The sequence below is a fragment of the Lutra lutra genome, chromosome X (assembly GCF_902655055.1).
Source record: "Lutra lutra chromosome X, mLutLut1.2, whole genome shotgun sequence".
Classification (NCBI taxonomy): domain Eukaryota; kingdom Metazoa; phylum Chordata; class Mammalia; order Carnivora; family Mustelidae; genus Lutra; species Lutra lutra.
The window spans coordinates 53,195,509-53,215,186 of record NC_062296.1 but is presented as its reverse complement, the minus strand read 5'-3'; the positions used below and the strand labels follow the sequence as shown (position 1 = coordinate 53,215,186).

The 19,678-nt window shown below is 36.8% G+C and overlaps 1 protein-coding gene and 1 long non-coding RNA gene across 4 annotated transcripts in view; one reads left to right on the top strand and one right to left on the bottom strand.

The window, feature by feature from the left end:
* Positions 1 to 19,678, top strand: part of LOC125092444 (uncharacterized) — a 27,543-nt gene extending 7,865 nt beyond the window's left edge. Inside the window, exons 2-3 of the long non-coding RNA XR_007124929.1 lie at positions 13,931 to 14,100; positions 18,852 to 19,678. This is a non-coding gene — a long non-coding RNA (uncharacterized LOC125092444). The remainder of the gene's footprint in view (positions 1 to 13,930; positions 14,101 to 18,851) is intronic.
* WNK3 (WNK lysine deficient protein kinase 3) overlaps positions 400 to 19,678 on the bottom strand; it is a 144,910-nt gene continuing 125,631 nt past the window's right edge. For all 3 annotated transcript variants that reach the window (XM_047716927.1, XM_047716928.1, XM_047716929.1), the window contains 2 exons: positions 9,819 to 10,021; positions 400 to 5,888 (listed from right to left, as the gene is read on the bottom strand). In XM_047716927.1, the coding sequence (XP_047572883.1) occupies positions 5,559 to 5,888; positions 9,819 to 10,021 (533 nt within the window). In that variant the 3' untranslated portion in view covers positions 400 to 5,558. The remainder of the gene's footprint in view (positions 5,889 to 9,818; positions 10,022 to 19,678) is intronic.

Here is a 19,678-nt window from a genome sequence, read left to right as displayed (position 1 = left end):
ACCATTACCTAGTTGTGTTAACCATGGCAAATTCTTTAATCTCTCTGATCCATAAATTTTCTCTGTAAAGTTGAGATAGTTAAGACTTAGCTTATAGGATTGTTTTTTGAATTAAAAATATCACAGGTAAAAGCCTAAATAACACAACAGGTACTCAGAAAAATCATAATGAGTATTATAATTATAGCTCATTGGTAAGAGTGGAGAAGAGGTACAACTCAAAATTTGCTAGAACTATATACATCAAGAGATAATCGATGGCTTGGTTAATTTGTTCAGCCAGCATAATCTATAGGACTAAATCTTTTAGATCTCCTAAAAATTACATTTGATAAATGAAGAACCAGTTTAAGCCAGGTGATTGCAATGACTATGAAAGCATTTTAATAAGATACCATATTCATTTTATAACACAGCCTTTATTTTCTTTTTCAAAACAAAATTTCCAAGAAACAAAACAAAATACTTACAATGGCTGGGTACAAATGAAATAAAAATCACAGTTTCAAAGAACCAAAATCAGATGACTGCTTAAAGGCAGATCACTTGGTTTACCAAAGGAAAAAAAAAGGTTAATGTCAAGAAGGATTAAAATTAAGTTTAACAACATTCTTTCTATATAATGCTACATCCCCCAATTAAGAAAGGAGAGTTCGCATATACAACTAAATGTTAAGTGTAAAGAAGTGGCTGAAATTCTGCATACTTCATAGCAAATTATGCATGAAAGTTTATTAATTGCATAAACTTCCTGAGTGGCTCCCATGCTGCACTAGGTCTACATGCTTAATATTCATATCAAACAAGTTACAGCTTTAAGTGATTGAGCATGACAGACCTTGAACAACTGCACTTTCCGATCAGTCACTATTTTCGCTGTGGGTATGGTCTGGCCCACAAACCTCAATCTGAAATCTTAACTTATAGTGGAAAAGAAATGTAACTTAAAAAAAAAAAAAAACAGGAAGGATGACAAGCACGCATTTAGGAGTTTATTTTATACCGGCACAGTTTTTTTTCTCAAGAGCCCAGTTTCTCTCTTCCCTTCTTGCTTGACTTTTAGCCTTTTTGAGTTTTTTTTTTTTTTAATTAAGAGAAAACCTTCCAGAATGGAAACTGTTGGTTTGTACACTCTTCCAACTATCTCACTTGAAAATAACTTCAGTGTCACCTAAGCACTATTCCAGGCCCCTCCCTATGTTGGCTATCAAGGACCCTGACCAATGTTTGTGTTCATCCTTCACATACAAAGACTATTTCCATGGTGAACTGAAAGCATTTGGCTCTGTCAAAATTTCATACTAATTTCAAAGGACTTTACCAAGTTTGAGTGTCACAATTTTATAGTCTGTATTGGTTTAAAAAAAAACAAAACTGAATATCAGAATTACATTTATCAAATCAATGGCCTTTTCTACAAGACCCCACCCCCGCCGGTTCATCTTCAAAACCAAAGGGGGATAAAAAAAAAGTCCCCAACGCACTATAGAATGAAAAAATGAACAATCTATTCTAGAAAATGGCCTGCACCCCACCTCAAATCTCAAGTTTCTCTAAACCAAACAGAAGATTAAATAACTGAATCCCAAATATATTTCAGGAATGTATTTGTGCATGAAGCCTGAAATACAGTATTTGCTAACATTAAATATGCTCTAGTGTTATACATAGTAACCATGTGAAACAAAGAACATGTAGCTTATAAACATCAGCTGAGTGTTCTGGAAAAAGAAAAAGAATACATCATTTCATCATTCAGAAAAGACAGCAAAGAAGAAAGTCAATGCCTCCAATAAACTTTAGAGATTGGATAAACAGTTACCACCAACTACAGTTCAACTAAAAGCATACAGCCATTTTAAGGTAACAAAATACCACTGAAAATACCTAGCAGTATGCTAATATGCTGAATGATAGGCCACTGCTGTAGGATTGAGCAAATATGTCACTGTGATAGTAAAAGCAATTTCAACACATATCCCTTTAGGCACACAGACGAGAAACGCACCTTTAGTAAAAGATGCAAAGTTGCAGGCACTGGACTGTCTAGATACTTTCTTACCATTATTTTTAGGACTGACTCCTAAAACTAAATCCTACATTGCCACCAGCTGATTTCTTTCTCTGCTCTCCTTCCCCAAATCCCAAAAGCTTATTCTGCAGAGGCACATGGCTCTCATCACTTAAACACAGATTTGTGGCAGAGTGGTGTTCCCTTCATATCGAACTCATGCTTAGCACTGGGACTAGGAGGCAGGCCAGATTTATAACCTGAAAGAATACTGAGAATCAAGGCAAAAAAGCAAGTTTCACAGGCAGTGTTTACTTGTGCACCCCTAAACAGCACTGAAAACGAGGTAGATAAACAAAAGTAACTGGACTGGATTAAATCTGGGGTTCTAAAATGATACATCCCTTCATATTGTACATAACTCTCCACACTCAATCCAAAAATCACAGCGGAAAAGTGCCTTTTAAACTTTCACAGATAATTTTGCTGTCAAACCATGAGAATTCATGCTTAATATAAAACTGGCAAGAAAAGGATGAAAAACAAAAGGGATATTTGTTATATTACAGCAAATTACCTTAAATAGAGATTCAAGACTGCTACAAATATACATAGGGTTATTTTCATTAGATTTACACCAATACTGGTTTCATAGTCTTATGATGTTACACCCAACTTCACAAACATAGCAGCATGTACTTCATGATGAAATGCTCACATTGCCACATATGGAGATACAGTACTATTCATCAGACTTGTACTTTGAGAAGTAAACATAGAGGTTGGACATACAGACTATCCCCCAAATAAACTTTACAAGTAGGATGGTTTAGTACAACCTCTTTCTCCTACAAAAAGGAAAATGAAAAGGACAGTTTTGGGTAGAAGGCCCTTGTTATATAGTAGGCTCTTTGTTAAGTAAGAAGGGAATTTCTGAGCTTCACCTCAAGAGTTAACTGCTTGTGGGAAGGAAAATTACCTCAGCAAGGATGAAAACAGCACTATTATATGAGTTAGCAAAATTATGAAATAATGTAAAACCCCTACTTAGAAAACTAGCCAATATTTACAGTCAAAGTGACTATAATCTGAATCAAACATTTAATGGGAAAAAAATAAAAACCCACAGTGATGCGAATAACACTGTTTTCATTTCTGCACAAACTCACTTTTTTCTGTATTTTTAAACTTATACATGTTACATATACATAATGTATACATAACATATGTTAATCCAACTACTGCGGTCAGCATGGAGACAGCAGTATGCTATTCACTATCTTCAAACTTTAGAAGACTACTTTTCTTTCCAGCAAAAAATCTGAAAAGATTCTAAATATTGCAAGGCACTGCAAAGTCTGCAGGCAAATGAATGATGAATCATACCTAAAACAGAGGTGGTGGCAAAATGTGGGACATTTGATGTAGAGCAGCCATTAATAAATGTAATTGTGCATGTCATCCATGGAGGTTTTTTTCATCCTGGGGTATACTGTTTAAAAGCATTACATGTAGAGAGGAAGGGATCTTAAAACCTGCAGGATTTTCACTTTATAGGTTGTAAGTCTTAATGTAATTACACAAAGCCAACTCTTATAATGAAACACGAGCAGTTTTAAAGAATTACGGATTTTAGGTGCATTGTTTTTGTACACATGGAAAACAATGCAATGCAAGTATTTGCATTACACTAATGTCCTAAAATCACTGCAACTTGCAAACCAATACTGTAGGAGAAATTTGAAGAATCTGTACAAAGGAGACTCACCCAGACCACAGTATGATTTATGAAAAGAAACTGTGGCTCTTATCAACAGCAATTCTGAAAATGCTGCCTTAGACACCCCAAAGGATAGTGACAGAATCTTTATGATGGTTAGTGTGATCCTCAGGTAAGCAATACCAGACACATTTTTTTTGAAAAAGGTACCAAATGTCACAAAGTAGACTATGCAAAAAAAAAAAAAAAAGTATACCTATTGAGTTTTCCTCATTACTTGGCAAGCTCATGGGGTAGAAATTTTAGAGGAACATGGAGGAAAATCTGTTCAAAGAAATGTTGGGTGGTAATTTGGAATGGTTACCAGTAGATAGAACTCATTATCAGGTAATTGTATGGTAGAAATGACCCTGAAATTTTCAGAGTAGAAAGTATTTCAAATATGTGTATGTGATAGTTGATTAATACCATTTAAGAATTCTATTTGGGTTTCACAGACTGAGCATTAGGTAACTCTGTGACCAGCCTTTTAGGATTATTATAGTTAGCCTTCTTGAAAAGCAAAAAGTGTATATTTTGACATTGTCTCACCTCCTTCTAAAACTGGATAAAACCCAGTAAAGTGCAACTTGACAGTGATCTCTCTCAGATTCTAAAAAGAGGCTGCCAAAATCATCTAAGATCTAAAACCATCTAGGATGCTATATATACTAACAAGAAATTATAACAACTTAAAAAATGGCAATCCCCCCCCTCAAAAAAAAGCTAAGGGCAACTTAAATAGTGTCCTTCGAGGGTCTACTATTTCACTGCAGGACAGTGTATACCCCACACCTTAGAACCCTGTAAAGCCAGTGTTTCATGTTTAAGTCTCAAAACCTACAACCTACTGTGTCAAATACATTTTACTTCAGAACAATGGATCAATAGAGGTGTAACTTGAATCCTCTTTGTTCGGAATACCAAGATTCCCCCAAAATGAGATTCATATCAGCTGCAATATATCCCTTACAAAAGAATGCAAGCCAAACCAGTGCCTCTCAGATGCTCAAAAACAATGTAGTGTGCACATGAGAAACAAGGAGATAGCTGCTTTGAATTACTATTGAAATCCTAAAGCAGCTACAGTATCTGCAGAATCAAGGAACTGTTACAGTTCTGTTTTTTCCTTTCTCTCCGCCTCACCTAAAACAAGGCTTCACTCCTCCTGCTGTGACGACGGGAAGAAAATCACATTAAAAAGGGCTCATGGTCTATATTGGTTGACAAAGTTATTCTAATTTCATATACCAAAACGTTTCCTGCAGCAAGTTACCCTGCCTTCTGGGAAAGGTAAACCTAAGATAAACATGTGAAGAATCCCATAAAACTCCGGCTGTTGGAGGGTCTCACTTCATCCACGTTTGGGGAATATCAATTTAAATAGTTTTTATACATTTTAAAGTATCATCCAGCTGCAGATAGCAGCAGTAAAAAATGGGGGCTTCTCAGCAATTCATGGAAAGTGTCCTGGAAATGGTAATGCTCAAGCTGAGCTTATTAAAGCATTCTGAACGGTATTTTTAAAAAATCAAGTATCAAAGAGGATAGGATCTGAAGTGAAAAATCATTTCTGTGTGCAGTGCTCTATGTACAAACTGCACAGTTCTACAGAATGATGAGCTATATAAAATACCATAATGGAACAACAACAACAACAAAAATTCAGTGGAAAGTAAACTCAAATGAGGGGAAATATGGCAGAACAAAGAAGAACATTTAGTATCTTAGGTGTCCTGAAAATAATTCTGAAAAAAAAATCTCCCTTTTCTTCATCTCTACTCTGATTCATTTGGGACCAGGAGGGATCGCGGATGGATTCTGCACTGATGAAGCTGGAAACGCCTGTAAATTCATTCCCGGCTGGAATGGTCCCCCAGATTGAGTAGGAATTACTACAGACTGTTGCGGTGTTCCTGAAATTCCTACCCACTGTACTGGGTACCCTGGCCCCCCCACAGCATTATATTGACAAACATGGGGCATTCCATATGATGGTAATGGCCCAGGAAATGAAGGGAGTGGGAGTCCTTGTGGCAAGGAGGTTGGGACAGCTCCACGGATTTGGGACAGAGAAGAAATCCATGTTGGTGTGTAGCCCATAGTAGATGGAGTATTCTAACAAAAACAAAAATAAAAACAAAAGATCAGTTCATTTGGTCGATGCTTTCTATATTCCTTCCTATTCCTTCTGGCTTACTATTTCTATTATTACTATAAGAGGCTACCACTTTTGGAGCACCTTTCTGTGTGCCAAGCATTGTTGCATACCTTATTTCATTTCCTCTTCATTACTGCCCTATAAGGGAAGCATTTTTGGATAAAGAAACTGAAGCTCAAAACTGATGACACCCAATATCACTAAGCAACTTGACAGTGAGGTAAGGATTTGAATAGAGTTCCAGCTAACTCCAAGGACCCTGCTAAATCTCTGTTCACAGTTTAATACTGTCCATTTCTTTATGGTAGCAGTACTCTTCTATTTTTATTTCCTTCTGCTAGCCCCATGAATTTTTCTCATTCAGCACCACAGACCAGCTTACTATGTAATTCTTTGGACACAGAGGAGCATGATATAGTGTGGCACAGGGGAAGAGTCTAGTATATACAGTAGGTGCTCAACAAATGTCACTGCCCTACCCACTTCTCATTGCCTTAAAGTCTAAAATTCCTATTGCATTTTTGGAAGTTTTTGGAAGTTTAAACTCCAAACAATTATGTTTTTGGCAGTACTGTGAAAATATATTCCTGCCTGACTCTCCTTATCATGTCCTATTGTGATTACACACATCTATCAAGATTACTGAAATCTTAGGCACACAGTAATAGTAAGCCAAACGGAAGTAAATAATTCTCACTTAAAGTAGAGTTTGGTATCAGTCCCAAATGCTTAGTTCTTTTAAGTTGACTAGTCAAGCTAAAAGCCTTTCAAATAAACGTTGAAAGTAAAAAGCTTGACTCAATAATGAATGACTGTATCTCATGTGGTGAAAAAACACATTTATTTCAAGTTCAGTAATCTCTTCCTCATATCAGTGTTTCTGTTCCATTAAAGTAAAATTTAATACCTCTGATTCAAAAGGGCACATATAGTATGACTGCATTTTTATAAGTCATTTCCATGTATACATATACAGACATAGAAAGACATCTGAAATGGTGTTTATCTATAGTTAGTGACAATTATTTCGAGGTAGTGGGATTTGAAGGTGGTATTTTAAGATTTGTACTTTTCTGCACTTATTAAATTCTACAATGAACATTATTTTACAAACAATAATGTGATTTTTATTTTTAAAAAAGACAATTGGAGATGATTTCTTATACTTAAACTTCTGCATATTTCAAAGGAATCTGAGATTCAAATGACCTATAGTCTTTCCTCTACCAAAACACACTGCCTACTCATGTTCCACATCTTGTGAATGGTACACTGGAATGATAGCCAGTAATGGCAGCCAGAAACCTAGTCTTGACACCTTCCCTCTTGATGTACATCCATTACATCACTAAATCTTGTCCCTTTTCTCTCCTTTTTAAAGTAGGCTCCATGCCCAGTGTGGAACCCAGTACGGGTCTTGAACTCATGACTCTGAGATCAACACCTGAGCTGAGATCAAGAGTTGTACACTTAACTGACTGAGCTACCCAGGCACCTCCATTTTATCCCTTAAACATTTCTTGGAATCTGTTCACTTTTATCTCAGCTTCTCTTTATATAGACTATTGTGACTAACTCTCAATTCATCTATCAACTTCTACCCTCACCCCCCCATAATCCTTTCTTCTTGCTTCAAGTCAGAGTAATATTTTCGAAAAGCAAATCTGATGTTAACCCTTGGGCTTCAATGGCTAACGACTTCTTTTTTTCCCTCCTGCTCTCCGTCTTTCTTAAAATAAAGACAAAGTTCCTTATCATCACCACTTTTAAGACCCTCCCAACCTCCTCAGATTGACTGCATACCAACTCCTCTCTGCTCTCTTCACTTCAGCCAAACTAGCTTACTTTCAGTCCCCTCATGATCCCTTTACCCATACATGACTTTTGCATAAGCTGTTCTTTCTGCTTGGAATCACATGCCCTCTCTTTTTCACCTACTTAACACCTACTCATTCCTCAGATCTCTGTTCAATCAGCACTTTTTCAGTGAAATTTGACTTCCCTTCACTAGATCAAATCTCTTACCTATGATATCTTAGTTTTTCCTTTGTGGTCCATATTATAGCTATAATTTTATATTTATATAAGTTTGTTCATGTTGAACTGTCCCACCAGAGTGTAGTTCCAAGAGACAGGGCACATACTTGTTTTTGCTCATCAAACCTAGTGTCTAGGATGGGGCTTGGCACATAGTAAAGGGCCTAACATAATTGTGACAAATTTTCTAATTTTTCAATTTTTCTAAGCTCAGTAACAAGCAAGAACATTAGATTATGAGATGAATTTTCCACACAAAGGTGTAATCAAGTGAACTCAAAATACAAAAGTAGTTACTACCTTGTGCTAGTTACTCTATAGGTGTTACCTCATTTAATCATCACAGCAATCTTCTAAGGTAGGTAAGTATTAACTGTTTAAAGACCTTCATTACTTTTGTTCATACTCCATTTTCTACTCATTTTCCCTCCAAAATCCCCCATTATGCTGCAAAAAACCATCCTCCTACTAGTCAACAAAAGTCTTCATTCACAGAGTACTCAGAGGCTCTCTCACTGGCAACACCAATGCATTTATGCCTTGAAATTTGCCTCTAAAGACTTCCAGTGTTTACAATGGTGATATTATCTGTGTATAAATCAGTGCCAGGAATAAGATAAATACAGAGTCCCCAAGAAATATACTGCTTACTATTTTGGGAAATCTAGGCTTTTGAAATTTTTATTCAACATTAACACTAACTGTATTTTCAGCCTCTTTACCAAACTACATGCAATGACTACAAATATACACATACGTGTACACAAATATGACAGAAAAACAGACACACAAATATATCTCCTTCAATTATGAGGGTTCAAATTCTAAGCCCTGATTCACATTTTAGTAGATTTACTCATCGTGAAAAAGTGATACTTTAAAAAACTCAAACACAGAGAAGTACAAAGTTAAATAAGGCCCAAATTCCACCATCCCACATATTGTTAATAGCTCTTCCTATTTCTATGTGTATATACATATATCTAATGTCCATAATTTTAAACAAATACTGTATATACTATTCTCTAAGCCTACCTTCTTCCCATTCCAGATGCACTGAGGAAATCTTTCTATATCTCAAACGCATGTACATCTGACTAAGTCCATGTGCAATTAACTAGGCATCTCATCCCATGAATTTAAGATACCTTTCATAATATTCTAGCTTAAAGAGCTTTAAAATTATTTTTAAATGAACAACTAAGATCACTCAGTAGTTCTAAGAATACTGACATACAACATATGATAGCTTTTCCTCAAAACCAAACTCTTCTTGCACCACAGGACTGAATTAACCATCACTCTAGATGCTTTCTTTTTGATACTTGATGGTTACTTTTTCAGGTATCAAAGTCTAAAATAAGGGACAGCAACCTACAGCCTTCCACCTCTTTTTGCAAGTCAAGTTTTCATGGAATAAAGCCACGTGCATTCACTTATGTTTTGTCTATGGCTGCTTCTGCCCTCCAACAGAGTTGACTAGTTGCAACTACATGACTTGCAAGTATTTACTAACTGGCCCCTTCTCAGGAAAAGGTTGCTGACCTCTGGTCTAAAAGATAATTTGCTCAAGGATATAATGAATCTAGATAAGGATAAAAGTCTCTATGTTGTCAAATCACACCATTCTCTCATAGTGACTATTAAATCAATTTTTATGGTTTTATTCTTTTTTTTTTTTTTAAGTAAGGTCCATGCCCAGTGTGGAGCCTAACATGGGGCTTGAACTCACAACTGTGAAATCAGGACCTGAGCTGAAATCAAGAGTCAGACCCTTAACTGACTGAGCCACCAAGGAGCCCCTGGTTTTAGTTCTCATAAATAAAGAGGAACATGTAAAAACAACTTACCTCGTATACTTTGTTCCAGTTGTCTGACTCTAGTTTGTGTTGACTCTGTTTGAGTTGGTTTAAACTTGGCTTAATAAGAGAATTTCCTACTGTTTCCTTTGTCCAGTCATCCACCAGTTTATGTAAGTCGTCTGTGAACATCCCTTTTTTACTAGCTGGAGATTGCTGGCATGATGCTACATTACTTTCCACACACAATGGATCTAGAAGAAAAAACAGTAAAACCATAAAAAAGAATTAAAAGTGATAAATACTGTTCTTTGGCCAATAATGCAGTTGACAGAACCCCACATATGGGATACAGATAGGGTAACCAGATATTTGAGTTTCTCTGAGACAGTCCTGGTTTAAAAGCTGTTGCCCTGGAGTAATTATTAACAGTATGCCTTTAACTCTCAAAAGTTTTCTCTTGTTGGATGGCAAATTATATGGTCACCTTGGTATAAGTCAAGTAAGGTATAAGTTAGAAGTCAAATAAAACATTTCTAAATATTCTCTCTAAAAACATTAGTACCAATTATAATCTTTACATTGGTTTCCTCAGATACTCAGAAGTTTTAAAAAACAATCATAGAATGTTAAATTTTAAAAGAACCTTCGAAGTCTAATCCAAACCACTTGTTTTATAATGGACAAATGAGCCACAGAAAAAGTAGAACAATATGCCTGAGTTCTTGCAATTTTTGCAATTAGTCATCAGCTGACTCAGACTTGGAATGCTCAAGTGTAGACGAGGATGCTCTCTCTCTTTAGTATACCATACTGACTTTAAACAAGTATCAGAAAACTAGAATCTCATTTAACTTTTTAACCAATATTTTTGTTTGTTAATGATAAAGAAATGGCAGAAACAAGAATGCAGATGGTATATGAACCTCGTGAGTTGTAGAGCATAAGATGTCCAAATAAATGAAACAAATCAATTACAGAAGTTGTCCAAATAAATGAAGCAAATCAATTACAGAAGTCTCTGTTAGCAAAAAATTCCCTAATCTGAACATCACACTAAGTCTTTCAATTATTCAGTACTATTATACACATTCGCTAAATCATTCTCATAGAAAAAATTCATAAAGTTCCAATTCCTCTGATTTACAAGCCAAAACTTACAGAGTGGATTTAAAATAAATTTTAGGAAATACAGTTGTGAAATATAAGCACAATAACATTTTTAGGAACTTTATTAAACAAGCATATGAACATTTCTTGTACATTTGTTATGGTACTTTTTTAATTGTGAAAAATATGGAAATTGCTGAAGATGATGCAAGAAGCCTCCATATTAACATTTTCAAAGTAATTTTCTTTACCATTTTTGAAACTTATAACATGCCTGTGATATAGGCTCAACAAGTATTCTACTTTTTGCATGAGAAGAATGGGATCCATAAGCTGAGGTTATATGCTGGAGCTAGAACCCAGGTATCCTGACAGGTCAGTGTGCTTTCCACTGTACCATACCAACCCACAGAATACACTGGGCAATGAATGGGGAACTTGCTTCAAAAGGAGGAACATGATAATATGAATGAGTGCTTATACAAAGTCTGTGATTCTCAATAAACTCTGTATTACTGAAAGCTTAGATTCAAGGGGATTAAATATTAAATGAAAACATTAATGAAAATTGTTTAAGAAGAGTTTAATGAATTAATTGGACCATCTTCACATATACAAAAGAGTTTTATAAAAATCATGTATACTACCTTTTGGGCAACCATGAGATACCAAAATCACATACAAATTTTGATGGAATTCCCTCCTTTTCTAAGACTTAAAACCCAAAGAAAACAAGTCAGCCTATAATAAAGACATTTTTTTCCTGTTATCCCTCTGCACATTCATCTAATTCTCTGTCAACTCCAGTAATGGAACAAATAGCAGAACAAAATGGGTAAGACTCTGGAGCTGAAGCTTTTTAATAGTGTCTTCTTACCCTGGAAAAATGTCAGTAGGTAGAAGTAAAATGGAGACAACAGCCAGAACCATATACACATTAGTGCCAACATTTTTGTCTACCCAGCTTCTCCTAAGGAGTATTTCTGTGTTTATTCCCCTTAGTTTCTAAAAAACAAATGAGTTGCATAGAGCTAAGTTTGAATGTCATTCATTTAAGAACATTTCTGCACTAAGGGAAAGTGATGGAACAAGTGATCTCGAACCCTCAAGTGATGGTAATGATGGCTGGTGCACTAGTGGCACAATAGTCAGCAAGTGCTAAGAAATGATTAACAAACCAAACAGGTATTGAAATGAAACAGGAACTTAGAGCAAGACTCCTAAGTAGGCAACAGAAAGATATGCACACACATACCTTCCAGAAATTATCAAGAACAATGTGCTATATGAGAAGAAAAAAATGTTATTTAAATGTTATCTGGTGCCTAACTATACTTTATACATGGAAAGGACAATTACTTATTGATTTCATTTAATAGTTATTCATATACTATAAAAGACCACTTAAAGTTCACGAACTAGAAAATACCTACATGAAAAGAAGTACTGTACAAATGTTTTTAACAGTTTTTAAAAATGTCAACATTACTTATAACATTACTTAAAACTTCAAAGATGCTCTTTAATATTCATTTCTTACTAATGAAATGAATAAAACCAGAGTATGGTCCTTGTTGCTCTTTTTTGTTTTTTTCCCCAAGGTGATGCTGACATTCAGATCGTTTTAGTGACCACTCAATTGCAAATTTTCCCATCTCTTATCTCAAACTTTTACCCCTCTTCAATCCAATTTCAGAACCCAAATGTGTTTTTCCACTAGGATGTCAATAAATTGTTCAATTCAATACACCTAGAATGAAACCTAACATGGTCTTGGCATAGCAGTTCACCTAAATGTCATATTTCTATGATAACTTTCATATTTTCTCCAAACTACTCAGACTCCAAACATTTGGATCTCACCAAAAACATACAAATATTCAGTCATCACCACATCATGACAATTCATCCTATACAATATCTTTCACATATTTTCACTTTCACAATTCTCTAAGCTCTTAATCATCTCATACATGGAATGCTATGATTACAATGATCTAAATGGACTGCCTCCCTAGCTCTAGCCAATACATTCTTCACACTGCCACCAGATTAGTATCAGTTAAATGCTGTTTTCAGCATTTCACTCTTCTCTTCAAACCATCCCCTCCACTTCAGGAGTTTCTTAATACTAACAACAGTGGGTTTTTAACTTGTTTAGGTGTCAAAGTCATTGGTAATAGTCATGGTTATCTCTGCAGAACAGATATTTATTATCCCTAAACAAACATACTATCTCATTTATTAAGCTTAAATATATAATTATGTGTTAGATCAGATATATCTTACACCAAACTGTAGCAAAGACAAGCCATGGCAGTTGCCACAAGTTTTTTTTGAAGTATGTAAGAAAAACCTTCTAATTCTAACATAAATGCTCCAGTTCACCCAACTGTTATATTCTCTTTCTTGGAGATAAATCTTGCATTTTAACATTTGCATGCTTATACCATGCAATTCTATCTGTAGACAATAATCTTCCCACAGCACTCCACCAATTTTAATCCTGTTCATTTATCCTTCAAGACCAACTCAAATACTACATCCTGTATGTAGCAGTCTCAGACCATTATCACCCTCTATAAGCTTTCACTGCCTTCTCTCAACCCACTGCAGACATAATTTCTGGTACTGGGAGGCAATGCAGAGTAACAGTGAAGAACCAAGGCTTTGGGATTAAACAGACTTGGATTCCCTCGCTTATGAACTGAGGTCCTAGGGAAGTTGTTTAACCTCACCAACTTTAGTCTTCTTACCCATAAGAGACAGACAGAGTAATGTCTACCTACCTTAGAGTTATTTTGAGGATTGTGACTATGTAATGCAATTATGTTTCAGGGTCCTGAAGACCACTCACAGATTGAATGATTCAATCAAAGTTGTAAGGACTCAACATATAGCTGTATTCACAGTTAAGTTTATTATAGCAAAAAGATGCATGATAGGATCAGCAAGAGAAAAAGAAACAGGAATCTAGAGAAATTTATGCACAGAATTCCTTATACTCTCTTCCTATTATGAGGGGCACACTTGAGCATACTTCTTTCTCTCAGCCATGAAAAATGCAGTACACCAAAGACATGAAAACTGAACTAAGACAACTGCCAAAGACTGAGATTGACCACTGGGAGACCCACATGTGGGAAAGACCCAAGGAGTACCACAGAGGCAATGCAACTGAACTGGAACAACGGACCAAAGAAGACAGGCTAGAAACCACAAGGTAAAAATAACTGGGTCAGGGGCATCTGGGTGGCTCAGTGGGTTAAGCCGCTACCTTCGGCTCAGGTCATGATCTCGAGTCCTGGAATCGAGCCCCGCATCGGGCTCTCTGCTCAGCAGGGAGCCTGCTTCCTCCTCTCTCTCTGCCTGCTTGTGATCTCTCTGTCAAATAAATAAATAAAATCTTTAAAAAAAAATAAATAACTGGGTCAGTCGTGCCTGGGTGGCTCAGTTGGTTTGGCAGCCAACAATTGTTTTTGACTCAGGTCATGATCTCATGGGTTGTGGGATTGAGCCCACAAAGAGCTCCACACTCAGTAGGGAGTCTGAGATTCTCTTCCTCTGCTCCTCTCTCCACTCACGTGCACATGTGCACACGCACACTCTCTTTCAACTAAATGGATACATCTTTAAAAAAAAACTGGGTCAATTACTTCCTACTTAAAAAATATTAACATTATAGATAGGATTATTTTTTTAAGATTTTATTTATTTATTTGAGGAAGAGAGAGAGAGAGTGCACACGCATCAATGGGAGGGGCGGGGGGAGAGGGAGAGGGAGAAGCCGGCTAGTTTATTCTCTAGTAAAATGAATTAGGATTCCTTTTGGAAATGGTGGCTCCTAAGACTGGGCCAGGAAATATACAAAACTAGCCTAGAGCATCTTCTGGTGCTAGTAAGTAAAGAAGAGTTCAAAAACAAAACCATACAAAATAGCTGACTGGTACTCCTCAAAAATTTCAGGGTCATCAAAAACAAGGAAGTTCTGAGAAACTGTTAGAGCCAAGAAAAGCTTAAGGAGACATGAACACTAAATAATGTGGTATCCTAGAAGGGATCCTGGGACAGAAAATAAAAGATAAGTAAATACTAAGGAAATCAGAGTAAAATATGGACTTTGGTTAATAATAATGTATCAAGATTGGGTTATTAGTTGTGACAAATATACCATACTAATGTAGGATGTTAATAATTGGGAAAACTGGGTGTGAGGTATTCTCAGTACTGTCTTATGGAAATTGGAAACACTCTGGACTATCTTAACAACTCTTCTGTAAATCTAAAACTGCCCCCCCAAAATAAAGCTTAATTTTAAAAAATCTTAGTAGATGCATCCAAAATGGTATTTTGGTACTTCTAGGAAAATTTATAGCATTAAAAGCTTGTACTATAAAATGAAAGGTCTCACACATCAATAATCTTAGCTTCCAGGATACCTGAGTGGCTCAGTTAGTTAAGCGACAGACTAGTGATTTCAGCTCAGGTCAATCTCAGAATGGTGGGACTGAGCTCCCGAGTAGGGCTCCAGGCTCAGTGGGGAATCTGCTTGAAGATTCTCTCTCAGTCCTCTCTTCCTCTGCCCCTCCCCACACTGCTGGCACATGCTTATGTTTGTGTGTACTTCCACTCTAAATTAAATAAATAAATCTTTTAAAAATAATCTTAGTTTCCATTTAAAGAAATTAGAAAAAGGGCAAAATAAAAATAAGGTATGTGTAAGAGGAAGAAAATAATAAAGAGCAGAAATCAATGAAAGTTAAAACAGGAAAACAGTAGAAAAAACCAATAAAAGCAAACACTGGATATCTTTGAAAAGATCAATAACATTGATAAACCTCTATCAAGACTGACAAGGAAAAAAAGAGAAGACACAAATTACAAATACCAGAAAGAGGTCATGTCACTACAGGTTTCTAAGACATTAAAAAGGTAATAATAAACAACTTTAAATACAGAGATTCAACAACTTAGATGAAATGCACCAAGCTTCAAAAATCATAAACTACAAAAACTTAACACGAAATGTATAAGTTGAATACTCCTATACTGCTATTAAATAATTTGAATTTGTAGTGAAAAACTTCCTAAAACAGAAATCTCTGAGCCCAAGTGGTTTCACTAAACAATTCTTCCAGATAGTCAAAGAAGAAATAATGTTAACTCAATGCAAGGTCCTTGTGATAATAGAAGAGGGAAGAGAAAGACTTTAAAAAATGCAGAGTAAGGGCCTAGGTGAATATGCTCTTTAAAACAATAAAAATATGGGTAAAACAATTCAAACCAACCATTTTAGAACTCTGACAATTATCCAAAGGCATAGAATGAAATAAAAATCGCTTATCCAAGACAAACTACTGAGGTCTGTGACATTTTAACTTTTGGCAAGTCCCATCCCTGCTTCTTCTTCAACTCAGTATTGTGATGGCCAAAAGCCTGCAGCACTGCAGACAAGAGATTAGACCTCTTTTTGAGTTCCCTTAAAAGTACCATCCTGGGGCACCTGGGTGGCTCATGGGGTTAAAGCCTCTGCCTTCAGCTCAGGTCATGATCCCAGGCTCCTGGGATCAAGCCCTGCATTGGGCTCTCGGCTTAGCAGGGAGCCTGCTTCCTCATCTCTCTCTCTGCCTGCCTCTCTGCCTACTTCTGATCTCTGTCTGTCAAATAAATAAAATGAAATCTTAAAAAAAAAAAAACAGTACCATCCCAAGGGGGGCCTGGTGGCTCAGTCGGTTAAGCGTCTGCCCTGTCTGCTTTGGCTCAGGTCAGTATCCCTAGGGATGAGTTCTGCATCAGACCCCCTGCTAAGCAGGGCATCTGCTTCTCCCTCTCACTCTTCGTGAGCACTCTCTCTCAAATACATAAAATCTTTAAAAAAGCACCATCCCCTGAGTCATTATTGTGTCTAAACTTAAAACCTTAAAAAAAAAATACCTCCATTCTTAGAGTGTGGTGGGTATTTGGTTTCACTTGGAGCTCAGGTCATCCCAGGCAGGCTGGGTATAGGAAGTGGGGGAGGGTAGGGAACTACCTCTAGGGCATTACTGAAACAATAGGAAAGTGCTGCCAACAACTTGGATGCATAAAGCTGTGATTTAGTTGGGGCACACAAGAGCCTGGCCTAGAATTAAAAAGGAATTCTAGGACAATTAGATGACCAGAGGAAACTTTCAAAATCTTTGACATATTCCTGGGAATATAAATGTCTGGCATGCCAGGAAAGACCTGAGAAAGGAGAAAGTACCAATCATTCCATTCTGGCTGAAGTTCAGTTCCTGAGAAAGCAGGAAATAAATTCAAAGGTTGTCTTATAAAGTGAAGCTTGAAAGTGTGCCTTCCCTCAGAGATCCCCTTGGCAAAAACACCCAGATGAAGCACTTAATTAAATCTTCTGAAAAATCATTGGCTCACCACTAAATATACTGGCCCTGGTGTGAACATCAGCATGCCAGACTTAAAAATAAAAACATAACATTTTTAGAGTTGCAAAGAACTCAATAGTCATACACTGCAGGGAATACAGAGTTATTCTGGAAAATCAATAAACAAACAGCAGTAAGAAAATACCATAATAATGATAAACAAACAAAATACAACAACAGACCTTGGTGGGGAAGAAGGTGGGAGAATCTAATATCAGAGCTGTTATAATGTATTATTTATAATGTCCAATTTTTATCACAAAATAAGATACATGCAAAAAATAGAAAAGAATTCTGCCTATACAGAAAAAAGTAAACAAAAACATCCTGAAAGGGGCCTAGATTTTGGTATTAGTAGACAAAACCTGTATTCAAATTTAAGGAAACTATGCCTAAAATTTTTAAGGATTTAAAAAAAATTTTTGGAGTTTAAAAGTACAGTAACTGAAATAAAAAATTCACTACCATGGATCAACAACAGATACTGATGAAAGATAGCTGGAAGGCAGGCAGGTAGGGACAAGGGGCCCTCTGCCCTAAGAGGAAACCACCCTTAAAATGATTTTACACCACCCTGGAAGGAGCCTACCACCCTCTCCCATGTGACAAAAACCTGATTGGATGACAGATGCAGGGAGGATTAATCAGCTTAAAACAGCCCACCAACTAGCCCATAAAAAACCCTTGATTTAGAAACTCTGGTGGCAACCCTCTCAGGTCCCCTCCCTCCTCAGGAGCTCTGTACTATCACTTTGCTTTAACTCAACACTCCTTGCTTTGCTGTCCACCACTCTGTCTGCTCTACCTCTTCATTCCTCAAAGTGGTGTGACCAAGAACCGTGTTCACCTGCAGAGAGAAAGTCCTTTAACAACCTGACTGGAGGAGAGCCCAACAATAGGACAGGTGATGGCCTCTGGCCCATCTCTTGGCAGGAAAAAGATGAGCAGGGTCAGTCAATTTTCTGTCTCTGCAATCCCACAAAAGTCAGTTAAGCAGGGATTAGAAAGTGAAAGAATGCTTTGGATCATAACAAATCAAAGCCATCTGCAAGTCAAAGTTCTAGGGAAACAGAAACTACATAAAAAGAGCAAGTCACTTAAGAACAAAACAGATAGCTCCCTTGGTTAAGTGTCTGCCTTCAGCTCAGGTCATAATCCCAGGGTCGAGGATCAGGTCCTGTAACGGGCTCTCTGATAGGCAGGGAGTCGGCTTCTCCCTCTACCCCTCAACACTGCTTGTTCTCTCTCTTTCTCTGTCTCTCTCTCATGCTCTCTCACACTGGCTCTTTCTCTCTCAAATAAATAAATCTTTTTTTAAGTATAGCAATTAATGGCAGAGTATTAGATTGAAAGTCCACATGCTTCTGCTGTTAAATTCCGAAAGTTGCCCTCAATCTAAGTTTACCCTTCAGTTCTATCTTTAGGAGGATCACAGAGTAGAGTTCCCATTCTTGAGATCGGTATTACTTTTCTATTGTTGCTATAACTGATTACCATAGATTAGTGGCTAACATCCATACCAATGCAACACAAATTTATTATTGTATTGTAGGTGAGAAGTCCAACATGGGTCTCACCAGACTACAATCAAGGTGTTGGCAGGGCTTCATTCCTTCTGGAGTCTCTAGAGAAGATCTGCTCCCCAGCCTTTTCCAGCTTCTACAGTCAGCCTGAATTCCTTGGTTTGTGCCCTCTTCCTCCATCTTCAAAGCCAGCAATGTTGCATCCATTTGATACTGCTCCCCACTTCACATCTTTTCTCTGACCCTCTCTTCTGCTTCCCTTTTCCACTTTAAAGGACTGTTGTGATTACATTGGGCCCACCTGGATAATCCAGGATAATCTTCCTATTTTAAAATCAGTTAATTAGCAACCTTAATTCCATCTACAACCCCCATTCCCCTTTGCCATATAACCAAACATAGTCTCAGGTTCCAAAAATTTGCACAAAGACATGTTTGGGGGCCATTATTCTGTCTACCACAAATTCTGTTGCGATCTTACGTATATCCTTATAGTTCACCATCAACCCTCACTTAAATATGCACATGTAACCAGGAAGTCTGGCCCAATTAACAACTTCTTTATTAAGAAGAGACTTATCCTCTTTTCTCAAATCAAAGAAGTACATTTTTCTAACAGTCTCATAAATAAGAAACAATTATCTCTTACAACACATAGAACATGACAGTATTTTTAAGATTATCTTTGTTAGCTACAAACTCCTCAACAAACTCTAGCTCCCAATGATTGCTAATGTTTTAAAAACTATTTGCATAATGTACTGCTAACAGTAATATACAAATATATTCAGAATTAATTAAAAATTATTTGAACACAGGGGCGCCTGGGTGGCTCAGTGGGTTGAGCTGCTGCCTT